Here is a 24,138-nt window from a genome sequence, read left to right on the forward strand (position 1 = left end):
CAGTAGAGGGAAATAAAATTGGGTGAGTACAATTTGACCAACTCATGAACAATCTTGGAAGCTAGATAAACCAGTTTGGACTTAATGTTGGCATTTCAGATCTTGAGCACAGAAATGACATGATAAAAGGGATATTTAAGAAGTACCTGAAACATAGGCATAACGAATTAAAATGGCAATAAGCAAGGACCTATTGATAATAACCTTAAGGACTTTAAGGGAGAGATCAACAGCAATACAGTCATAGTCGTGGACTTTAACACCCCACTGACTTCACTGGATAGATCTTCCAGGCAAAAAGTCAACACAGAAACAATGACTAAATGGCACACTAGAGCAGATGGATTTAATTGCTATTTACAGAACCTTTCACCCCAAAGGTGCAGAATAGACATTCCTCTCAAGTGCACATGGGTCATTCTCAAAGATAAACCACATGTTAGGACACAGATCAAGTCTCTACAAGTTTAAGAAGATTGAAATCATATCAAGCATCTCAGATCACAATGCCATGAAATTAGAAATCAACTACAGTAAAAACACTAAAAAATATTCAAACACATGGAGGCTAAATAACATGTTATTAAACAATGAATGGGTTACCAATAAGATCAGGAAAGAAATAAAAAACTTCCTGGAAACAAATGAAAATGAACACACAACAATGGGACGCAGTGAAAGCAGTCCTAAGAGGGAAGTTTATAGCACTACAAGCCTACCTCAAAAAGTAAGAAAATGTTTAGTAAACTATCTAACCCTACAACTTAAAGAATTAGAAAGCTCCCCTGTGAAGCTGTCCAGACCAGGGCTTTTGTTTGCTGGGAGTTTTTTTTATCACTGCTTCGATTTCATCAGTTGTTATTGGCCTATTCAGGTTTTCTGATTCTTCCTGATTCAGTTTTACATGATCTCACTCATATGTGGAATCTAATAAACAAAATAGACTGAGGAACAAAATAGGTGCAGAGACATAGAAGCATGGAACAGACTGATGAATCTCAGTGGGAAGGTAGGGGTGGGGGAGTGGATGGGGAGAGATTAATCAAAGAACTTATGTGCATATATGCACAACCCATGGACACAGGCAATAGTGTGGTGAAGGCCAGGTTCGGGGGAGTGGATGCAGGTTGGAGGGGATCAATGGGGGAAATAAAAGGGAGATATCTAATACTTTCAATAATAAAGATAAGTATATATATATGTATATATATACATATATATCTAAGTATCTGGACTATATAGGAGAGTGATTGAAAGCAGGGAATGTAATCAATATTTGATAAACATGAAATCAGCAAATATTCTTTTATGGGAAGGAGAATTAAAGCCTTGCTTAGATGTTGTACATATGTGGTGTTATACTTTTTAAGTTGAATCCCGATCTCTTGTAACACAATTTGAATGCTATCATTTGAATCAATAGAAATCAGAATAGTTTTAAAGAATCACTGTGAGTATAATGTAAAATGTGTGTAGAATGGATGAAAGCAGGGGCAGCAATTTCAGAAATCGTCGTCCATGCACAGGTGTAATTAGAATCATTCTGCACATTTCATACAGCAGCTGCTGACATTCTTCATGACGTGGCCACATAAAGAGTGACAGTGTTCGTGAGGTACACTGCGGATGAAGTGACTGGCCCTTGGGGATGGGGGAGCAGTTGGGGACTCAGCCCCTGACTGACAGATGCCCAGGGACTGAGGGAGACCGATTCTCTGAGTGTGCCGGCAGGGACGCTCTGCTCTAAGGAACAAGCCGAGGCCCAAGGATAAGAAAATGCTTTTCTCCTCAGGGCCCTGTCCCTAACCAAGGAAAGCAGGCAGCACCTGAGCGGTAGAAGGATGTGACTTTCAGCGTGGCCTTGTCCTCTGCGACTGACCGCTCGTGCCTTCTGCATTTCACTGAAATCGCTGGGCTCTCCAGTTTCAGTTCCGTGTCAGTTTCTCGTTGCTCTTCCTCGTTGGAAGGTCATGCTCTCTGCCTGTTTCACCTTAAAATCCTATTATTCTTGTCTAGTACCCCAAAGGATTGGTCATCTTTTTAGGGGGCTTTTGCACCTGGCTCCTCCTTCGTGTCTGAATGATCCTGGGGCAGATGTGCACATGTCCATGTGATTCATCTTCATTTACAACAAACAGAACTCAGTTTTTTCTTTGGCTAACATAATATCTACACTTAATTTAGCTCTCAGTGAGTGAACCAATGCTGTTTGTTTGTTTTTTGTTATAAGGTGAAGTGAGGGATTCTTAAAGCATAATTAGGGAAAATCCTTAAGTCTGGTAACTCACTACTGAAATCACACACAAAAAATACTGTAAGAATACATTAAGTGGTAACTTTATAAATGTTTTCTTTGCAGGTGGAAAAACTGGTGGATTCGGGGAATTCTTACTCTGACGATGATTTCATTGTTTTTCCTGATCATCTATATGGGATCTTTTATGCTGATGCTGCTTGTAAGTATTTACGTCTCCCTGAGTAGCTCTTGCTTTGTTTTCCAGCACTGAAGTAATTTGAGCATGTCATGAAAAAGGGGGTAATTTCACACTCGGCACACCAAATTTAGTCCCTTTAAGCATCTTGTAATTCATGAAATGAACGGAGCTCATCTTTTCTGTTTGCAAAGTGTCCGTTGAATGTGTTCAGCGGAGACCATGCACGTGGAATAGATTCATGTCCTTTCGTCAGACGTTGCGCCAAGTGTTAGGTAAAACAAACACACACACGTGACTTCAACATGCGTGACTGTTAGCTACATCCCTGACCGTCTGAAGGCTGATAGGAGTCAGCGTGGAGAAAGGGAGCTTGGGGAAGGAGAGTCACAGCAGAGGGTTCCTGTGTACAAAAGCCTTGATAGCCAAAGCAGCACGAAGCATTTGAAACCCAGAGTGGTGGCAGGGAGAAGTGCACTCGCTCAGCAGGTTCACGGCTGGTGCCGAGCTCGGCGTAGCCGCGAGCGGGGGAGCCAGCTCTCGGGGCTGTGCGGTGCCCCTTTTATTGTTTTGCTTCATCCCATCTCGGTTAGTTTCGCCTCTCCTTCTGTACTCACCTCCCTGTGTCCTGGGGACGTAGAATTCTCTTTACCCGTCTCACCTGCCTTCTCCCTCCTTGGTCGGTCCTATTCAGAGCACTGAGTGCTGGGCGATGTGATACGGTTTTCCTCTTACTCTATAAAAGGATACCTTTTGAAATGAGATTAGATACGACTGGGGGGAAAATTCCATCAACCCCTGAAGCCACTTGAAGTAGCTCTTCTGAGCACCATAAAGCCCTATCACTTTTCTTTTTGTCTTCTCCTTAATTTTGTACTTCCTTGGGGATATCAAGGTCACAAAAGTGAGTAAGAAATTGAAGAGGTGTTTTTGTTTTGTTTTTATACAAAGAATAATGAATAATGGATAGGACAGATTTAATGTGAGGGCAGAAGGTGCTGAGTCTGAAAGCCCGGTAGGCAGGGTGAGCGTTGTCCAGGGGTGACTGGAAAGAAGCGCCCCGGCTCCCAGTCTTCCCAGCCTGAACCCGCCGAGGGCTACGGGTGCCAGATGACCAGCACAGCCTCGGGACTTGGGCAGTGAAGGGTGAGTGTGTGCAGAGCACTTAGTGCTGTGTGGCGAGTGGCTGAGCCTGGAAGAAGGGATTGGATGGTGCAGACAGCTCATAAGGCTTGTGTACTAAGGGACTTTGAGTGGACCTTGAGGCTCTATCAGCGTGGAGTCAGTGCGTGCTGTGGGCAAAGGCCCTCACAGCGGGCGTGTCAGGGAAAAGCAGGCGGTGCCCTTCTAGGGCACAGGGCCTTTGAACCTGAAAGAATGATTAGGGACCGGATTCTGGAGGACCTTGCAACACTGTGTGAAGTTTGGGGCTTATCTGTAAAGCCTTAAGGAGCCATGGAAAATCCTGGGGATTATTTGAGTTCTGATTGTCCTTTAGAAGATAATTTTGACTGAGACATTGCAAAGCACCTGTATCCTTGATATACTGACTCCGTGGGCTCCCTGAGAATAAGTGACATGGTTTCTGAGCTAAACAGTCGGTACAGTGAATAGGACCAGACTCGGTAGACAGAGACTGATTTTTAACCACTCCTTTATGACAGAATTCAAAACACGTTTAAAGACATCCTTGCATATTTGGATTCTGATTTTTTTTAAAAGAGAATCATAAACATACCTAAAGCACTTGGGCTTTGTTACTCATTTTTTTCCAACTCTGAAAGGAAAATACAGTTTTATTACAAGTTATTTCTTTGGTGAGCTTAATCAGAGAAGAATATAAGTAGATCTAGTTAAAGTAGATTCGAACTGTTATTGCTGTTATCTAGGTTTATTGCATATGCGTGCATACCTGTGTCTGCACACAGGTACACATATATACATACATAGGCTGTGTTTATGATATTATATTAAGGGAATATAGATATACACGTAGACACACATACTGTTGGTACTCAATTGATAATACTTCTATGTGTTTTAAAGTCTTATTTCCATTCATATCTCTAACTAGGTCATTTATATTTTGAGTCATATATATTGTTATCTAGCTTGCATTTGCCTAATAATATCAGCCCTTAAAAATGACAAATTCAAGAGAAGTTTATTAAAAACTTACTTCTAGGAAATAACTACTGTTTTAAGATGGAACTCATACCCATGTTCCTTAAAATGAGCTTTTTCCTTCAAACGTCTATGCATAGTACTTTGATTGTTGCAGGCGCAGCTTGGAATCACTTTCTAAATGATGGATTTACTAAAGCTTATTTAGATTTAAAGGCAGATATGGGCATAGAGAAGATATTGTAAGAGTCCCTTCCCCCACCTTCTTGGAAACTCTTACAATAATTATTTTAATCTACATTATATAATTTACTCTTTTTTTTTTTTCCTAATCCTCACTCAAGGATATTCTTTCCATTGCTTTTCAGAGAGTGGAAGGGAGAGAGAGAGAAACACTGATGTGAGAGAGACACATCGATTGGTTGCCTCCCGCGCGCACCCCAGCCGGGGCCGGGAATCGAGCTGCAACTGAGGCACGTGCCCGTGGCCGGAATCAGTCCCCGGGCCCTTCAGGCCGAGGGCCGACGCTCCAACGCTGAGCCAAACCAGCCAGGGCTATAATTTACTTTTTAATAGTATATTTAATTTTTTCCCGTATTGTGAGAATTATAAAAGTATATTAAAGTTACGTTGGAAAGTAGATAATTTAAAAGTATCACCTCAACCCAATCATCAACCACCAAAGCCCAATTAATACTGCCATTCGATATGCTTCCTTTAATCCTTCCTTCCTTTTGTGTTTTAAAAACCATGGTTGTAGTCACGATGTGACTGAAGTTTTCTATCCTGCTTTGTAAACTGACTATCTTATCAAATGTTTCGTGTTGCCACAGTTTTTACAGCCATCAGCTTTTTAATACATTGGTCTGCTCGATGGGATGGAGTGCCTCATACGTTATTAAACCATTGTGTTATTTCTAGACATTCAGGCTATGTTCTGGCTTTTCTTTATTGTGAATAACACTATGCTAAATATATTAGAATGTAAAGCTTTTTCTTATGCAGAATTGTTTTCGTTGAATAGATTCCCAAAGTGACACTTTTAATTGGATGACCCATAGGTACCAGACTGAACATGGGCAGACCTGAACTTCTATTCCAACCCCAGCCATCCTGCATGAATCTGTTTCCCAAGCCTTCCCTGGTGTAATTCTTTGTTCCCGGGACTCTCTCCCTTAGCCCCCCATTTGCCCCAACCACCAAATCCTGTTAGCTCTACCCCTCGATGTCTCCTGTTCCTGAACCCCGCCCATCTGCCACTGTCCCAGGTGGACGTTCAGCCGCACTCACCTGGACGGTGGTGTCCCGCCCGCCTTGCTGTCTGTCTCTACCTCTGCAGTTAGTTCTTTCTGCCTCTGTTATCTTCTAACGCTCCCGCCCGATCATGCCCTTTCACGACCAGCACAAACTCCTTTGTGCCGTCTTTTGTGCTCTTTCCTGATTCTGTGACCCGGTTTGTCTCTCTCTGCTTCTCACCCCCCACCTCAGTGTTCCAGCAACTCTGACCACGTGCCTTGTCCCCTCCTACAGGCGTAACTCTGTGTCCCCCGCTTTGCCCCGACTGTGACCCACCCCCACCCCCTTCCACAGTTTTTTTTTGCCTGCCTGTGCTTGTTTATATCCATGTGACTAATTCCACATGATATTAGTAGTCGCGTGTGTCCTCCGTGACAGACAGTGCCTCTGTGAGAACAGACGTCCTATATGATTTCTCTGAATCGTCAGTAACTGGCAGAATAGGCATTTCCATACTGGTGGTTGTTTTTAGGGCCCTTAACACATTAATTGGGCCAACAGAGTTCTGCCAATGAGCATTGCTGCCAGCTTTGATGGTGCGGAGTATCAGTTTCTGTGTGATCACCCAGCCCTGGAAGATACGCATATATTTTAAGGATTTTAACTCTAGTGTTTGAGTCCTGTGTTCTGTTTTCCCAGCAGTTCCATATTAATTCTGCTGGCAAGCTGTAACTGACAATCGTAGGAATATATGTGTGTGCTATTGGCATTACTCCTCTCCATAAAATACCTTAACTGTAGTGCTAGTGATGCCATGAGCGAATGTGTTCATGGACGTTGCATCCGTGTGTTTGGTATCTTAAAAGCCCTGGGTTCTACAAATAGCACGGCTTTGTCACTTTATCTTAACATCTAGCATTGTCCCTTCTGTGATTATTTTTGTCTAAAAATGACTTCGTGTGTTATGTACAAAGGTTATTCGAAGGACAGTATTTAAATTTCCTCTTGTCTTTATAACATACATTTATGACTTGTTCCTAGAAGAACGCCTTATAGGAGTTTGGCGTAATCATTTCTCACCATGTGGCTGAGGGGACATTACTTTTTTAAGTGTGTGACTGAACATGTAGTAAATAGAGTAGGAAAAAATAGTTTAAGAATATCCTGAGCAGTAGGTTTGAGAAAGCTAAGCTGTGGATATCACACAAGAAATCCCAAAGTATTTCCTTGGGCAGAGCTTGGTACTCTTGTTCGGCAAAGGACCAGATAGTAATATTTTGGTCTTTAAGAAGCCACATATGTCTCTGTGACATAATCTTTGATTTTTGTTTTTAATTCTTCAAAAACATAAAACCCATTCTTAGCTCCAGGCCTGTTCATAAAGCCCTTTGGTTTACTCTTAAGAGGTTGAAAAAGTTAGTCTGCTGTATGCACAGAGATGTTAATCTCTTCGTTGATGGGAATAAGTGTTCAACTCGCCATTTGCTCTTTGAGTCTTGGAATTGACTTAGGCCAAGCACTGTATATGCTCAGGAATTACCTTTACCCGGAACGGTGGATGCAGCAGTTTGAAGGACCACTGCATAGACCATCACAAAGAGATTCATAAATATAAACTCATTTACTAGGTATGCAGACAGCACGGCATAGACTCAATTCAGTGGCCCAAGTGGCTGTAAGTGTAGAAAGCTGTTCATCATTTGCCAAGGTAGCAACGCTTGGATTGGTCAGAGATGCGCGTCGCTGGCTGTGGGAGGCTTGGCACCGCTGGGAGAATGAAAAGACCATGCCCAGAGCCCTGGACGCCTGGGAAAGGTGTCTCAGCCGTTGGTCCTGACAGTACCTTTATCTGTGGCAACTATTCCAGAGTGTATGGTTCAACATAAATATAATCAAGCGAACTTTCATATATGATCATTTTCCTAGGCTAACTGAAGAAACAAAATGGACAAAAAGATTGTTCATCTTGAGACGGACGACCTCAAGAAATGAAGTTGTAAAACCTAGTTACCTGTGACCCACCAGGTCATGTCCCTCCAGCTGGAAACTATACTATCACCTCCCACCCCAGGAAGGATCTCTCTATAAAACCTTGTTTTGCTCACCCCACGGGACATCACTTGAGTTTAGAGACGTCAAGTATTGAATTTTTGCTACTGACATTTAGAATAATTAAAAATGAATAGGCTAAAATACACATGACAACAAGCTACTTATTAAACGATGAAGCACAAATGTAAACACTGAGAAATGTATGTCAGTCAGTGTTTTCTCTTGGTTTCAGGTTCTGGGCATCCAAGTGAAATGCTTCCATGAAATTATCACCATAGGTTACAGAGTCTATCGTTCCTACGACCTGCCATGGTTCAGAACACTCAGCTGGTAAGTGACTTGGAGCCCTCAGATATGAAAGTCTGACTCTCTTATCAAGCTTGTGAGGGAGGCATTCTGATCCGTTAGTATCCACAGAGTTGATGTTATAGATTGATTTTGGAGAAAGATAAGTTTTTAAAATGCAATTGAATTTTGAAAAGAGGAAAATCACCTTCAGCTTTCTCATTCCAGCACAACAATTTTCATAGCTCATCTTTCACTCTTTGTAGAGATATCTAATTTATGTACAATGTATACACCATTCTTGTCCTGTTTAAAAAAACAAGCCTCAATATTGGACACACTTTATATGCTTTATAATTACAATTTTAGCATAAGTTTCATTTTGTGAAATGTTGCAAATGTGTAATCTTTTGCTTTTTCCCCCCTCAGTTGAGTTGATCAATGGTTTATTCAAGGGGGAAAGTCCAAGCTGAACGTCTGTCTCCCATCTCTGCCCCTTCAATCTGCCCCACCCTCTCCATAGGCCCAGGGTGGGGAGGGGCAGTGGGAGGAGAGGGTGACCCCACCTTTGTTGCTCTGGTTTGGTCTCCTCTTCAGGCTTCGGGCCCCATGACATGCAACCTGAAGGATAGGCAGGCAGGGCAGGCATGCGGAAGACTCTGATGCAGTGTGTAAGGCCCCCTTGTAAATAGCACTGGCTAACTTACCAGCCCATGAAATATTGTATGTGCACAAATGCAATTTAAAAATTAGTAACATAAAATATCCAGGGGTAATCCTTAGTTATCAAGACCCTGACCAGGAAACATGGTACTATGATAGTTCATGAGTAACCTACTTGGTCAGGCCTTTGAACATAGCTGTTTGATTAGTATCAGCCAGAGGGGCCAGCATCTTATTCAAACAAATGTATCACCTTTGGGGTTCAGAATAGTGAAAAAATGGTTTCTTGGCTTTGGTAATAGCTGATTTTTCTCCCTGAGTGTCAGAGTGCACAGGAAAAGTTAGGTGGATGAAGTGTAGTGGGAGACTAATTAAATGTGAAACCTTGCAGGATTGATTCTAAGTTAGGGAAGAGGGTAGGTCAGGGTAGGCTCCAGTGATTGTAGGTGACTCACGGAGAGGGTGAGAGAGAACCTGTTGGCTCCTGAGAGAGAGGGGTGTTCTGGTTGGCATGTTCGAGGTGTGGGAGTGAGGAGGCGTGTGCCCCAGATGGTGACGTTCCTGTCCCCATGAGCAGAGGGTATTTATTCGGGAAGAGTGGGCAGATGGTTGTCCTGGTTGGGCCAAAGTAGGCCTTGATAGCCTCCTAGAGGAGTCGAAGACAGTTTCCAATGTAGGGGAATGGAAAAACGGTAGCACAGCTGATAGACATGAGAATGCTTGCCCTTTACTTTTTCAGAACAGTGGGGCCGAATTCCACCTGTGAGATCCAGAGGGAAGCCACCCCTTTCCTTTCCTGCTCTCCAGGCCACCTACCACTGTGCCCTTCAGAGGGTGGGGCACTTACTAGGAACCCTAAGGCAGTGTTTCCCAGCCTTTTTCCCTGGCTCACACAAGCTCCCATCAGCAAAATCTCATGGGTTCAACCTTTCCCTGGGGGAAAAGATATACTAGACCTTGGAGGAGGGATGGAAGTTATATAGTTTTTGAAAGTTTCTACTGGAGATTTTTACCTGCTGCTAGCTCCCATCCCCACTGCTACCCCTTAAAAATCGCTGCTCCACAGGAGTCCATCTGGAACATTGAGGAGAGGGAGGAAGATGCCAGCATGTGCGGGGCAGGTGGGAATTTGGCTTAGGATCTCTACTATTAAAAAGCATGAGCTGTGAGTAATTAGAGGAAAGACGGAGCGAAGGAGAGAGGTGGGGGGGAGAGGTTGAAAGTATTTTCTATATTTCCTAATTATCTGTCTCCAGCATGAGATTTTGAGCTAAGTAAAGGTATAAATTATATTCAATAAACTTTTGTTGACAGGTAATTTTGAAATTAAGTTTAAAACAGGATAAAAGCATTTTGGGGGCCTGTATCCTGAACTGGTCTTCTGAACTTGGTTTTGATCTTTGTATCTTCATCAAAATGTATAGTTTTATGGAATTTGAAGGGGAAATGCTTCAAATATAAAAAAGCTAACTAACTTTTTAAATTACAGGTACTTTCTACTCTGTGTAAACTATTTTTTCTATGGAGAGACTGTAGCTGATTATTTTGCTACATTTGTTCAAAGAGAAGAGCAGCTTCAGTTCCTCATTCGCTACCATAGATTTATATCATTTGCTCTGTATCTGGCAGGTAAGTTAAAGGAAACATTCTCTATTGATATGTAGCTGATATATTTCACATGTTTATTTTTATTTATGTTACTTAAATTCATAACATCCTTTGTTATATTTTAATCCAGCTTTTTTTAAAAAAAAAATTATCTTCATTGTTGAAAGTATTAGAGATATCACCCCTTTTTTTCCTCCATTAATCCCCTCCACCCCACATCTGCCCCCCACTGGCTTTTACCACACTATTGCCTGTGTCCATGGGTTATGCATATATGCACATAAGTTCTTTGATTACTCTCTCCCCACCCACTCCCCAACCCCTGCTTTCCCACTGAGATTCGTCAGTCTGTTCCATGCTTCTATCCCTCTGCACCTATTCTGTTCCTCAGTCTGTTTTATTAGATTCCACATATGAGTGAGATTATGTAAAAGTGAATCGTGAAGAATCAGAAAACCTGAATAGGCCAATAGCAACTGATGAAATCGAAGCAGTAATAAAAAAAAACTCCCAGCAAACAAAAGCCCTGGTCTGGACAGCTTCACAGGGGAGCCTTTTAATTCTTTAAGCTGTAGGGTTAGATAGTTTACTAAACATTTTCTTACTTTTTGAGGTAGGCCTGTAGTGCTATGAACTTCCCTTTTAGGACTGCTTTTGCTGTGTCCCATAGATTTTGGGTTGTTGTGTGTTCATTTTCATTTGTTTCCAGGACATTTTTTATTTCTTTCCTGACCTTATTGGTAACCCATTCATTGTTTTATAATATGTAATTTAGCCTCCATGTGTTTGAATGTTTTTGAGTGCTTTTACTGTAGTTGATTTCTAATTTCATACCCTTGTGATCTGAGATGCTTGATATGATTTCAATCTTCTTAAACTTGTAGAGACTTGTTTTTTGTTCTAACATATGGTCTTTCTTTGAGAATGACCCATGTGCACTTGAGAGGAATGTATATTCTGCACTTTTGGGGTGGAAGGTTCTGTAAATAGCCATTAAATCCATTTGATCTAATGTGCCATTTAGAGTCACTATTTCTGTGTAGACTTTTTGTCTGGAAGATCTATCCAGTGAAGTCAGTGGGGTGTTAAAGACCATGACTAGGACTGTGTTACTATTGATCTCTCCCTTAAAGTCCTTAAGGTTATTATCGATAGGTCCTTATTTATTGCCATTTTAATTCTTTATGCCTATGTTTTTCTCTATGTTTCTTCTTATTATTACAGCAGTCCCTTTAACATTTCTTGCAGTGCTTCTATTTCTACTTCTAATTACAGTAGTCACTTTAACATTTCCTGCAATGCTGGTTTTGTAGTGATAAACTCCTTTAGCCTTTTGTGTCTGGGAAGCCCTTTATTTCAGCATCTCTTTTGAACGATAGCCTTGCTGGATAGAGTAGTCTTGGTTTCAGATCCTTGTTTTGCATTACCTTGAATGCTTCATGCCATTCCCTTCTGGCCTGTAGAGTTTCTGAGGAGAAGTCAGCTGACAGCCCTATGGGAGCTCCTTTGTAGGTAACAGATTGCTTTTCTCTTGCTGCCTTTAAAATTCTCTCTTTGTCTTGAATTTTTGACATTTTAATTATGAGGTGTCTGGACGTGGGCCTCTTTGGATTCTTCTTGCTTGGGGCTCTCTATGCTTCCTGAACTTGTGTGACTTTTTTCTTGACCAGGTTAGGGAAGTTTTCTGCCCTTATTTCTTCAAACAGATTCTCTAACCCTTGCTTACTTTTGACCTCCTCTGGCAGTCCTATGATGCAAATATTGTTATATTTTCATGTTGTCCCACAGCTCCCTTAGACTGTCCATGTATTATTTAATTGTTTTTTCTCTTTGGATCTCTGATTCAGTGATTTTTTTCTACCCTGTCTTCTAATTCACTGATCCAGTCCTCAGCTTCCTCTAACCTGCTGTTTATTCCTTCCAGTGTATTCTGTATTTCTGCTATGTCATTCTTAATTTCCTTCATAGTTTTCGTATCTTTTTCCATGCTGTTGAGCATCATTACAATCAGTATTCTGAACTCTATATCTGATAGATTGCATTTATCTATTTCATTTAGCTCTTTTTCTGGGGACTTCTCTTGTCTTTCATTTGGGGCTTGTTTTTTTGTCTCCCCATTTTGGCTGCCTGTTTGTGTTTGTTTCTATGTATTAGGTAGGCCTGTTAGGACTCTCAGTCTTTTTGGATGGTTTCTGTTGCAGGCCAGTGTCAGACACTGTTTGCAACTGGTCTTGAATACCCTGGTTGGAGCTATCAAAAACCCATGGCTTGCTTGAGGTCCCCTCTGTTGGGGTTGGATGTGTTTGGACAGGGCCAAGATGCACACCAAAGTCTGCTTTTCCAAGAAGCAGATCAGGCAGAGACTTAAAGCACTCTGAAGTCTGCCTCTGCCTGCAGGCTGATTAATCTGATTCTCTTAATGAGCCCCAGGCTGTGGAAACTCCATGGGGTAGGGCAAGAGATTTTCCAGGAGGGTGGGGAAATTGTTTCTCCCTCAGGCAAAAGCTGCTTGGAAGGTATATGTCTGCCTCTGCAGTATGGAGGAATGACTCGGTACAGGAATCTAGAGGGGTGCCCTCTGAGCTCTGTCTCCAGAACCCACAACTCTATATTTTTTTCACACAGCTCCAGTCCACTCTGCCCTCCCCCGGCTGGACCCCAAGATGAGTGACTGCACATGAAACTTTGTGCATTGGCTCTTAAGAGGGTGCCTGCATTTCCAGCTATTTCTCTCTGGCAGATAGAAACCCGGCTGCTTTTCACAGCCAGATGTTGTGTGGGCACCTTTCTCAGTGCTGGTGCTCTGGGCTGGGAAGCCCAGCCTGGGGTTCAGACCCCAGAGTCCTCAGTGGGAACCCCCACAGCTGAGATCTCCCCCTGGACCTTCAGCTGCTGCCTGTGGGGGCCCAGCCAGCCCTCTCGCGCCTCCGCACTTCCTACCAGTCTCTGTGTGGTCTCCCCTTTTCCTCCTTGGTTATGAGGGCGCTCTCCAGCTCATCTTCAGTTGCAGTTGATTATTCAGGGTGATTTTTCTATATTTTAGTTGTAATTCCAGTTTGGTCCCGGGAGAGTGTCAGTGTAGCTTCCACTTAGTCTGCCGCCATCTTTCCAGCTTCTTTTTTTAATTGTCCCAGGTAAAAAGTTATTGTTTCTCATTAGAGTCTTAAATAGCAATTACTCCCTAATGGAGGTTTTAAAAAGTACTTGTTTAATAGCCGCTCCATATATTTGAAAATTTTCTTTGCAAATTGTAGTAAAGAAACTTTTAAGTATATCGATTGATATAACAGAGTATCATTTCCAAAGAAACTTTCACATTTGTTCCTATTTAGTTCCCCCCCCCCCCCGACATGGTTTATTATATATTTACAATATATGTGTTTATATATAAATATTACATATGTTTGTTTATAATATGCTATGCCACATGTTTGTTTTTTTACTCCTCACCCGAGGATATGTAGAGAAGGAGGGAGGGAGGGAGAGAGGAGAGAGAGAGAAAAGAGTATATAGAGAGAAACACTGATCTGTTCCCTCTCATACTCGCCCTGACCGCTGATCGCACCCGCAACCGAGGTTTATGCCCTGATCGGGAATTGAACCCGCAACCTTTCGGCTTGCGGGATAGCACTCTAGCCAACTGAGCCACACTGGCCAGGGCCACATTTTTTTTTTATGATTTTAGATTAAGAATAAAGTTAGAATTATAGATTTATTTTTCATTAAAGTTTCCCAATCATATAAAAATTTTAGATATTGATTTAGATACATACTTTTTAAAAGTCAGATTTGCATCATTCAACAGATGTCTAAAAGAGCACTCTTTGTATTGCATCTATGATTACATTTTCATTCTTTTATAACATTTCATTTTTCTCAAACCTAATAACTGTTTCACCTTTTCTCCACAGTTGTAAATTTCTGTGGAGCAATCTTTAATTTTTCCTTCTGGTCTGTCCCACATCTATTGGTGGCTTCTTCAGATGTTCACACAAATCAGAGCTGTATCAGTTCTCTTTTTTCCTGGAGACCCCTGTTCCAGAGCCTTCTGTGGTGTTCCTACTTGGACTGGCTGCTGGTAGGCCTGCTGAGCACCTGTGCTCATGATTTGGCCGCCTCCTTTCTTCTCTCCTGTGCCTTCCAGTTTCTGGGTTTACACCCTCATATTGCTGGAAACATGGCCTCCAGTTGTTTCCTATGAAATGTGCTTAGAAGGTAAATGTCTAAAAATATTTTTATCCTTATTATTAGGAGACTTTTGCTTAATGTTCTAGTTTAGAAGCCCAGGCCTTACCCTTGCCTTCCATTGAGACTTTTCTGCTCAGTTTTCTCTAGAAAATACTACTCGCTGTCCCTGATTTCTTAGGTCTGCCAAAAGTTGTCCAGTGTCTTTCCCAGCTTCTAAATTTTGCAGCCATTTCTCCTCTGTTTTCCTTGTCATTTCTTCAGTTCTCTTGGCTCTGTGGGTTTTATCTTTATTGTTTTCTTGCTCTGTGGGTTTTGCCTTAATTTCTTTTGGTTATTTCAGTGGGTTGCTGGAACAGAATAGAAATAAATGCATGCAGTCAAGCTGCCATTTTAAGACAGAAATCCCAACCAGGTTTATATTTTTTTTCCCTTGACTTTGGAAAGTATAGGTCTTAGCAAATTTAAAAAGCAGAGACAGCACAAGCTATTTCATTGACATTGAATTTTATTAAAATAAAATGTAGGAATGTAGGTATCTCAGGTCTGACCCCCTCTCCACAGCCCACAAGATTAAATGTCTTGTTAAATATACAAAATGACTTTCTGACTAGGACCTGGAAGTCATTTTGACAATTAGGTAATTTTGTTGTAAAATGAATTTAACTGATAGCAAAGAGAAAAATCAGTGAGAGTGAAAGTAATAGGACAAATATTTTCTTTAGAGTCTAGAGATATTTTTTGAAGATCTTTGTGATTTGGATTTGGGGCTCTTTAGAAACCAGAGCAGCTGTGTGATTACACGTCTGGTAGTGATGGTAGAGTAAGTTTAAGTTGTTTACCCCTCTTATCATTGCCTATCTCTTTAGCCAAATGGTGATTTTATTTTACTTGTATTTATGCATGGCTAACTTTTTCTATTTCCTTTTAAAAACCCTTGAGACTTGAGTATGATATTTTGAATTCAATGAGACCAGTGGACATATAAAATTAAATTATAGCAAAAATTTATATATCATTTAGAATTTTCCCCCAAACGTCCTGATCTCAAAGGATGTTGATGAATTCTTTAGAAAGATGTCACAAATAACTACTCACAAGGGATTGTATCTGCAGAACCACTTGTAATTTTTGAATTAAAGATGATTAGAAGCTATATACATGCTACTCTTCAATACCTTAAACTCACCACAAAGATTAATAGAAAACTTTTGTCTTAGCTATGACAATTTCTACAATGCATAATCACTTAAAACCATTTTTAAATAACTCAGATGTAGCCTAGTGTCTGAATATGGGCACACACAGTGCTGTGTGCTTCTGAATCTAATTAACATGATGTTTGAAACATTTTGGCATTTTGATTAGTTATGTAAGTGTAATGAAAAAAATACAGCCACATGAAAGAATGAGGGATGAGTCAGTAAGCTCCATTATTTCATCTGGGTCTATCTTACTGTCTGTTGAAATCAGGACTACATGTGTTTACTGAATTGGTTAATCACCAATAGTAAATTTAAAGAACAGCTTTATTATTTCTTTATATTTTCTGCCTCTTCAGCTAGATTATGAGCTCCTTGAATGGGAATGCTTATCTTATTTTGATTTTTGTATCTTCTGTCTGGTGCATCTTAAGTGTTCTAATAAGTTGTTTTTTTTTATTGTCAACTTTTCTGAAATTCCTCTATCCCATCTTTTGGACTTTTTAATGTGTTTTTCCCACTTTACTTCTCCTGACTACTTTATAAATCTCATTCCCTTTTGCTCTTTTTGACTCGGCCTCCCTTTAGTCCGTTGGGTCACTGGCTCTTCCCACCTACCTGGGAACTCCTCGTTGCTAGGCAACAGGATGTACACATCTTGGTGTGGACTGCACCAGGCACGGTGCTCTGTACATATGTGGTGATCAGTAAGTGTAACTAAGCATAATTACATATGAAGAACTGTATGTTAGGAAGTGTTTTTCAGTGAATGCTTTTATTTACAATACTATAATAAATCCTATGATTTTAATTGGAACTATAACCATACAAATACTATTTGTAATTAGGGAAAAAGTAAAACTATGGATCCAAATAAAAAATACTGGATCCTGGGACACACAATGCAGTCTAAACCAGCAGTAGCAGGGCTAGATAGAAAAGACTACCATGTTTCCAGATTGCCTTTCTTTAAAATTAATCTTTAACCTTAGTTATGCTAGGAAAACACTTTATATCCTGCACCCAAATCGAGAGAACTGTGTTATCTTAATGTGTCTGTTAGAGCATCCTGAAAAGCTGCATGTCACGGGTTGACTTAATGGTGAGATGGGATCAGGTAAAAGTGAGTTGCCAAGACTGTCCTGGATAAAATCACCATTAGGAAAATATTAAATTTGCCGGTAATTCTGTTTGAAGAAATGCTTAAGAGTGAATGGTATTATATAATTTCAAGACAGAGAAAACCATATGTGTTGCAGTAGTATTTGTGAGGAGATAATTCTTGGTTAATGATGTTGAGAGGTTCCCAAGGTTGGCTGGGAGGGTCAGAGGGTTCCTTTTGGACAGAATATCTGCCTTGTCTCTGCTCTGCTGTTACTCCATTAGCCTCTCTCTGAACCAAGTCCAATCTACATTTGCCCCCTTAACCGTGGACCAATGGCATAAAACAGCATAGTAATTACATTATTGCTTGAGCCACAAAATAAGTCCACCTGCTATAGAAGAAAAGCAATCATTTTAAAGAGGTCTTTTGAACTACTGGTGATTTCAGTGCCACAAATTCCATGTTTTAATCCCTCCCCACCCGCTCTCTCTTTCTCTCAAGAAAATGGCATAATGGATTTCAATTGTGCCTCTACACAGAAAATGTTTCTATATTTCTTTCGCAGTTCAGTCAGTCAGACTACTCTGTAGGTGTCTAGTAGGAGGTGAGGTAGGATCTGGGAGCCAGTATGCATTCTCTTCCTTTGTCACCTTCCTTGTATTACACTGATATTTTAAATCAGTCATCAAAATATAGCTAAAGGCAGCTGCTGTTTGGTTCACAGCTCTGGTCAGAGTAGTATCAGCCTTGCTTACTCTAGTGGGTAGAATTGCCTTGGTAAGTATGACTTATATGTACTAAGTCTAGTATTTCTTTCATATGGGATACATTAGTTGACTACTTTCTATCTCAGAATTCACTCTGTAAAGACGTTGCAGAATAGAATGCATGAGTGACTTATCTGAAATTAAACTTGGTATATGCATTTCCAAAATCTACCTCTGTAAAAAAAATACTTATCTTTAGGAGTTTACTGATATATTGGGCAAAAAGTGTTTCATATTTGCTACCATTATTTTGGTAGATATTTCAGTTAATTAGGTAGAATTTTTATTTAGTAAAATTTTATTGTAATAAATTTGTAGGATATAAATATAAACACTAATACCGTTTGTAAATCTTGAAATTGAGTATTATATTTTACTACAATTATTATAATACAGTTCTGAGAAATTTCAAGTCACTCTTAATCTGAATCTTGCTGATAGTGGTTTGTGGGAACCACGGACTCTTAAGGGTCATTAGGATCTGAGGGTTTAATGTGTTTTAGCCCTGTGATACTCAGTAAATTAATAACATCCTTTGTGCATTTTTCTTCGATTGACTTATGATAATAGGTACCAACATCATAGGGATGTTGGAAGGATTAAATGGGTCAATACTTGTAAAATACTTAGACAAGAGCCTGGAACATAAGTATTCAATAGATGTTAGCTGCCATAATAATTATTATTAATTTTTATATTATGCAGAAATTGAAACATTCCATACATATACCTGATAGATTGATACAGCAAATACTTTTATTCAATTGAAATTTAACATCTGTTTTTCCATCTCTACATATTAGCAAGAGACTAATTTACTTAACTAATTCAGGGGATGTTTATTGAATTTATGCATTGGAATGTACTATGCATTTTGGAGAATACAGTCTTTTCCCTCAAGAAATATTTCCTTAACATGCTTAATATAAGAGTAGGAGAGATGCCATATGAGTAAGTGGATTTGAAGTCAGCGAATCTTACACTTTGTAACAAATTGCACAACAAGCTCATGGTTTTTGTTCTTGAGCAGGTTTCTGCATGTTTGTGCTGAGCTTGGTGAAGAAACATTATCGACTGCAGTTTTATATGGTATGTGTTCATCACTATTCTGTAGTCACCGCATATCATAGAAACCCTTACCTTTAATTTTTGTCATAGTGAGAAGATAAAATGCAATCTGCTAGTTGATGCCTAAATGTGAGGGATATTTCAGTTTTGGTTGACTATTAAATACTAAAGGTTGAAGTTGAAACATTTTGGAGGATTTAAAATTTTTAACTATTTTCAAAGTTTCCTAAAAACGTTTTTAAAAAAGATTTTCAAAGGCTATACAATTAAAACCAATTATTTGGATTCCCTAAATTTGTAGAAATTTGAAGCATTTCTATAGATTCCTGAATAGTTAGTCTGAGAAGCCTCTACCATATTTTTCTACGGAAGTAACTGACTATGTTTGACTTGAGTATAAAGGGAACAAAGCCTATATTTTCTTGGTAACTATGGTTAATCATAAAATTGCACAGTTCTTTTTGGACTACGGTATTTTATTCAGTTTATCATTGAACGGTGTTCAGTGTTTTATGAAATTTATCACTGTGTATGATGAGCTTTTTTTATTTCCTTAAAAGGTAGCTAATTGTAAGACTAAAATGAAAAGCACAGTATTTAGATCTGTGAATTCATGTATTAGTAAGGCTTGTTTTGGATTTGGGATATATTTCCTATTCTTTATGCTTTGCTTTCTTCCATTAAGACTTCTGGCTGAGAAATTATAATATTTCTTAAATTTCTAATTTCTGGAGACGTTGAAAGGAAAAGAATAAAATTCTCAATATAAAATCCAGAAACCATCAAGACAAATTAGAATTAATAGGATCTCCTATGAAAATATGAATGGTGCCTATTGGAAAAAATCATTTATGCATTTTTAAGCAACCAGGGTAAAAGAGAATTGGATCCTTTAAGCAGATAAAAATAAAATAAAACATCAATATAGTATTTGCTGAAATAGAAAATAGATTTATTATGAATGAATAAAAATCTAAGGATTTTGAAAAGTAATAAATTCCAATCAACATGATGACACTGGTACGTGGAAACGCGAGCTTTGTTCCATTCACATTCCACTCATACCGATGACGCTGAAAGTCACTGAAGGCCATGGCTCAGGCTGCGTGGAATCAAACACGGAGGCCTTTGGAAATCTGAAGCCCCCGCTGCGGTTGCGCAGAGCGGTGACGATCAGCTTTCCAGTACAAGAGGACGGCCTTCAAGGGCAGTTGGTCTCTGCTGTTTTGAATCATTTGCATTTCGAAATAACTCTTTGTGGGACAAAGTTACCATAATGAACTCTGGAAGAAGAATGGAGTTTAGCAGGTTTAATAACTGCAGGGCACAGGGTACAGCGTTCCTCTCTCAATGCCATGGCACCATACGTTTCTCATCATTTTAATCCGATGGTTCGAGACTATGGTTTATTCTTTATATGTTTTTAAAATTTATCTCAGTTTTATTATAAGCATTCCATTTGTGTGTAAATTATGATTACTTTTTAAAACATTTTCATGGTTTTAAGGTTTCAGTAGGCACCAAAATGAATATAATTTGCTAACGACATATATTTTGTGTGACCTTATCTTACAAAATTTAACCAAAATCATGCTAGAAATTCGTGTTTAAAAGTTACTCTTGCTTCCTGGCTGCACTGATCACCCGTGTTCACTAACTTTTGTGTTGTTGGGCTATTAACAGTTCGCATGGACTCATGTCACTTTACTGATAACAGTTACTCAGTCACATCTTGTCATCCAAAATCTGTTTGAAGGCATGATATGGTAAGGGGACAGAATTATGCTGCTTTATATTTATGTCGTAGCATTTTTAAAGCTCTTTCACATTGAACGGTGTCTCAGATTTCTACTAAAATGTGCTGTTTGTTGTTGCTCTACTCCCTTAAAGCACCTTACTGGGTTTTGTTTATTTTACTCTTTGACACCTGGAAGACAAACACGTTGTTCACTGGGAATATTCCTCTTTCAGGTTCCAAGTAAAATGAAGAAAGTCCTTATAAAAGCTCCAAACAATTATTTACATTTTCAGGTTTTACTGCATTTGAATGTCTTTTTATATTTAAAAGCATAGCTTTTAAAAAGAGCATGCTATTTACGTGGAACGCAGGAAGAGCCTGACCGTTTGCCTGCCAGCAGTGTGCTGGCAAAGCCTTTTCTCCAGGTGAAAGGGGTCGGTTCTGTGCCTGTGCATAGGAGGAGGTGCTCAGATTTCAGGTGTATGGAGTTGCTTGCTATATAGCAGAGGCTTGCAGATTCAGAAAGCATTTTTGTAAGTTAAAACCTAGTTTAATATTACAAAAATTATTAGTTAAAAATTAGAGTGGAGAAAAATGATTTTAAGAAATTTGATCATATTTTCCCCACATTTAAAAAAAACATTAATTAAAATCCTTTACAGGAGGTTTTATTAAAATAAATTATTCCCTTGACAGCTTCATGATTTTTAGCTAAGGGTTTGGGGGTGTGTGCACAGTTAGAATCATTTAAGATTATCTTCCATATGTAAACTTTTAATTGATGGGGGGAAGTTATTAGATTAGTAGGTTCTGTATAATTACTAGGGTTTAATTAGTAACTATAGGCTAAGATAGAATTAAAATTGATAATTTTTCCTGAGAGAATTTGTATTAAGAGCTTGGTATAACTTTATCAGATTATACTCTGTCTAAACCAAATGACTCATTTCCATTTTGAAAGGCTGCTTTTTAAATATTCTTTTCTCATCGATGTTTCTCTCTCCCTCTCCCTTCCTCTATAAAAAAAATCAATGAAAGTATTTTAAAAATAGTTTATACTATTATAACTTGTTCCTCATAAAAATGAAACTTGAAAGTCCACAGTTATAGAAATTGTTATTTAATATTAAATGTATTATTTAGTATCTTCCTTAGCAATATTTTCCTACTATGTTAATTTATTTATAGATTTTGCTCTGCTTAATTCTAAGCATGCAAATTTGGTTGATATTTAATATTTCTAATAATGTTTTGGCAAATGTTATGTTCTGGACTAGTCTGCAGTGTAATTCAAAGGATTATTAAATTGGTTCATTATGAGTCATAAGCTGTATAAAATATTTGCCACTTAATCATATGAACTTTTTTCTACTGACTTTTTTTTAAAGGTTCCTTGTCCCAATATCCAGTGTTATCTGCAATGACATAACTGCTTACCTTTTTGGATTCTTTTTTGGGAGAACTCCATTAATTAAGGTAATTATAAAATGTCACAAGCAAGCCACGACCCTACCCTTAAAGATCCGCCACTGGAGACTTGGCGCTTTGCCCATCGTTGGCTCCCGAGGGGCTTTGATCTCCTTTGGCTGCGTGTAGCAGCCAGAGTTGGGCAGCGAGTGTGTTTCCCGATGGGGCCGCCTGGTGCCCCTGACGGTTCTTTCGGCTCCCCTCTCCCGGGGAGGCTCTCCCCTCTCTGCTGGTTTCTCAGCTGCTGTGCGGGTCTCCTTCCCGCGGCTCCCCAGCAGCCCCAGAAACAAGCCTTTCCTGGCCTCTGCTCCCCCAGCTGGCTCCCTGTCCCCTCCTCCGCCACACCTGTTGAAAGTGTGCATCCCAACATCTTGACACACTCGTGTCCACTGTAAGACTTACACCCAAACTCATTAAGAAAAATTGGGACCCTACAGTAAAATACTAATAATGTAAGTAATAAGGAAAAGATAAAATAAGGGAAAGGAAAGTACGTGTGAGCAGACCATGTTTGTTTTGCCTTAGATTTGACTTTTTACTGTCATTGCAGGCAAAGGAGGAAATCAAATAATTTGTAAGTTCCCATTTTGGGGAAGAAAGAATCAAACCAGTCTTTATGGAAGAGCAGACTTGTCCTTTAAAACCCTTCCATAAATTCTTTCCCACAGCAGCCCAGCACATGGCATCAGGCTGAGCCATAGGGGTACAAGCAAGCTATATACAGGGTGTCCCCTCAAAATGTATGTACTCTTTAATAGCTGATGATTATTAAATGAAAATGAAGTTTATTTTAATAAACACTGCCTTTATAATTATTCAAAGTGTGTGTGTACATTTTGGGGCGACATCCTGTATTTTTCTTAGGTGTCTAAAGCTGCTCCAGCACAGAGCAGTGATTAAGTATTCAAGGCTCCTAGGCCAGCTGAGAAGTGCCTGGCTTAGGAGGCCTTTAGAGAGGCTGCTACGGCTGTAGCGACTCTCACTGTCTGATTTTGAACTTGGAGTTGTAATGAGTTTACTAGGCTGGATTAGTTGCATAATATATTCAGATGTAATTAAGTTCACCCCTAAGTCAATATGCTGTGGAACAGTTTAATTTGATAGCCTATCTTTAATCAGCAGGCACTTTTGCATTTGAGTCAGCTCCCAGTTCCTGACAATAATACTAAGTTACCCTAGGAGAAGGTGTTATCAGCCCCGTTGCTGTGGCAGAATCATCAGATATGTCAAGAAACCATTTCTGCCGACCCTCTTGGCTTGAACATCACAAGAAGTCTGTATGGAGCTCGTGTAGCTTAACTCTCACCCGTTTCCATCTGCAGACACTTCCCTGGGATCTTTATTTGGATTCTATCCCTATTGTTCCACTGAAAGCTTCATCACAGAAGCCGTCAGTGATCTGAGCACAGCTCCCCACACACCAGTCCTCGCTTTGCAGGGCACCCCTGAGCCTTCCCCTCCTGCCCCTGCACCACCAGGTTCCAGAGCGTCCTCCCGACTCCTCTCCCTGACAGCCTCATTAACTGAGAAACAGTGGCTCTCATCTGAAACAAACAGTAGCTATTGTTAGAAGCACAATATTTTCCTTTCCTCGTGGAGACAGACATAGAGGGTGCCCAGAGGGAGAAGGGCATGCAAACACTTGGGGAGCAAATACCGTATCTGGGGCCGTGGACCGTTTGGCCATCTGAGAAAGAGGCGCATTGTCTGCATGACCTTTTGGGGAATACGCGGAAGCCTGGTGTGCTGCAGTGTCCGTGTTTAGTGAGGCTCATTCTGGTTTTGGTGCATGTCAAATGTCAGGGCCTGATATGTGTTACATACTACTAGAGAAGTTTGTACAAATGAATTGGGATCATGGGATGAAGGGGAAAGGGTTGCAGAGCCATTCCAGGAAGATGTACAAGGTGCTGGGGGCATTCATCAAACAGAGCTTGCATATGTATTGTGCTTGGTGAGTGCAGTAACTCTCTTTAATTTTATTTGGCCTTTTCTAGCTGTCTCCTAAAAAGACTTGGGAAGGATTCATTGGCGGTTTCTTTTCCACAGTCGTGTTTGGATTCATTGTGAGTTTTACTAAGATTTATATTTTATATTTTGAAAAATGGTAGCAAGTTTATCAGTCTATCCTAAACCTGAAAGAATTAAGCCACAAAATGCTAATAATGTATTTATTGAAACCCTCTAAACAGAATCTATTCTGTAC

General features: G+C 39.9%; 1 protein-coding gene across 1 annotated transcript in view; it reads left to right on the top strand.

Moving 5' to 3' along the window:
* Positions 1-24,138, top strand: part of CDS1 (CDP-diacylglycerol synthase 1) — a 55,604-nt gene that overhangs the window by 19,465 nt on the left and 12,001 nt on the right. The window contains exons 3-9 of the mRNA XM_081156292.1: positions 2,360-2,456; positions 8,077-8,174; positions 10,282-10,421; positions 18,690-18,748; positions 20,411-20,493; positions 21,854-21,941; positions 23,930-23,998. Of these exons, the coding sequence (XP_081012418.1) occupies positions 2,360-2,456; positions 8,077-8,174; positions 10,282-10,421; positions 18,690-18,748; positions 20,411-20,493; positions 21,854-21,941; positions 23,930-23,998 (634 nt within the window). The remainder of the gene's footprint in view (positions 1-2,359; positions 2,457-8,076; positions 8,175-10,281; positions 10,422-18,689; positions 18,749-20,410; positions 20,494-21,853; positions 21,942-23,929; positions 23,999-24,138) is intronic.

The sequence above is a fragment of the Miniopterus schreibersii genome (genome assembly GCF_964146895.1).
Source record: "Miniopterus schreibersii genome assembly, chromosome: 1".
Classification (NCBI taxonomy): Eukaryota; Metazoa; Chordata; class Mammalia; order Chiroptera; family Miniopteridae; genus Miniopterus; species Miniopterus schreibersii.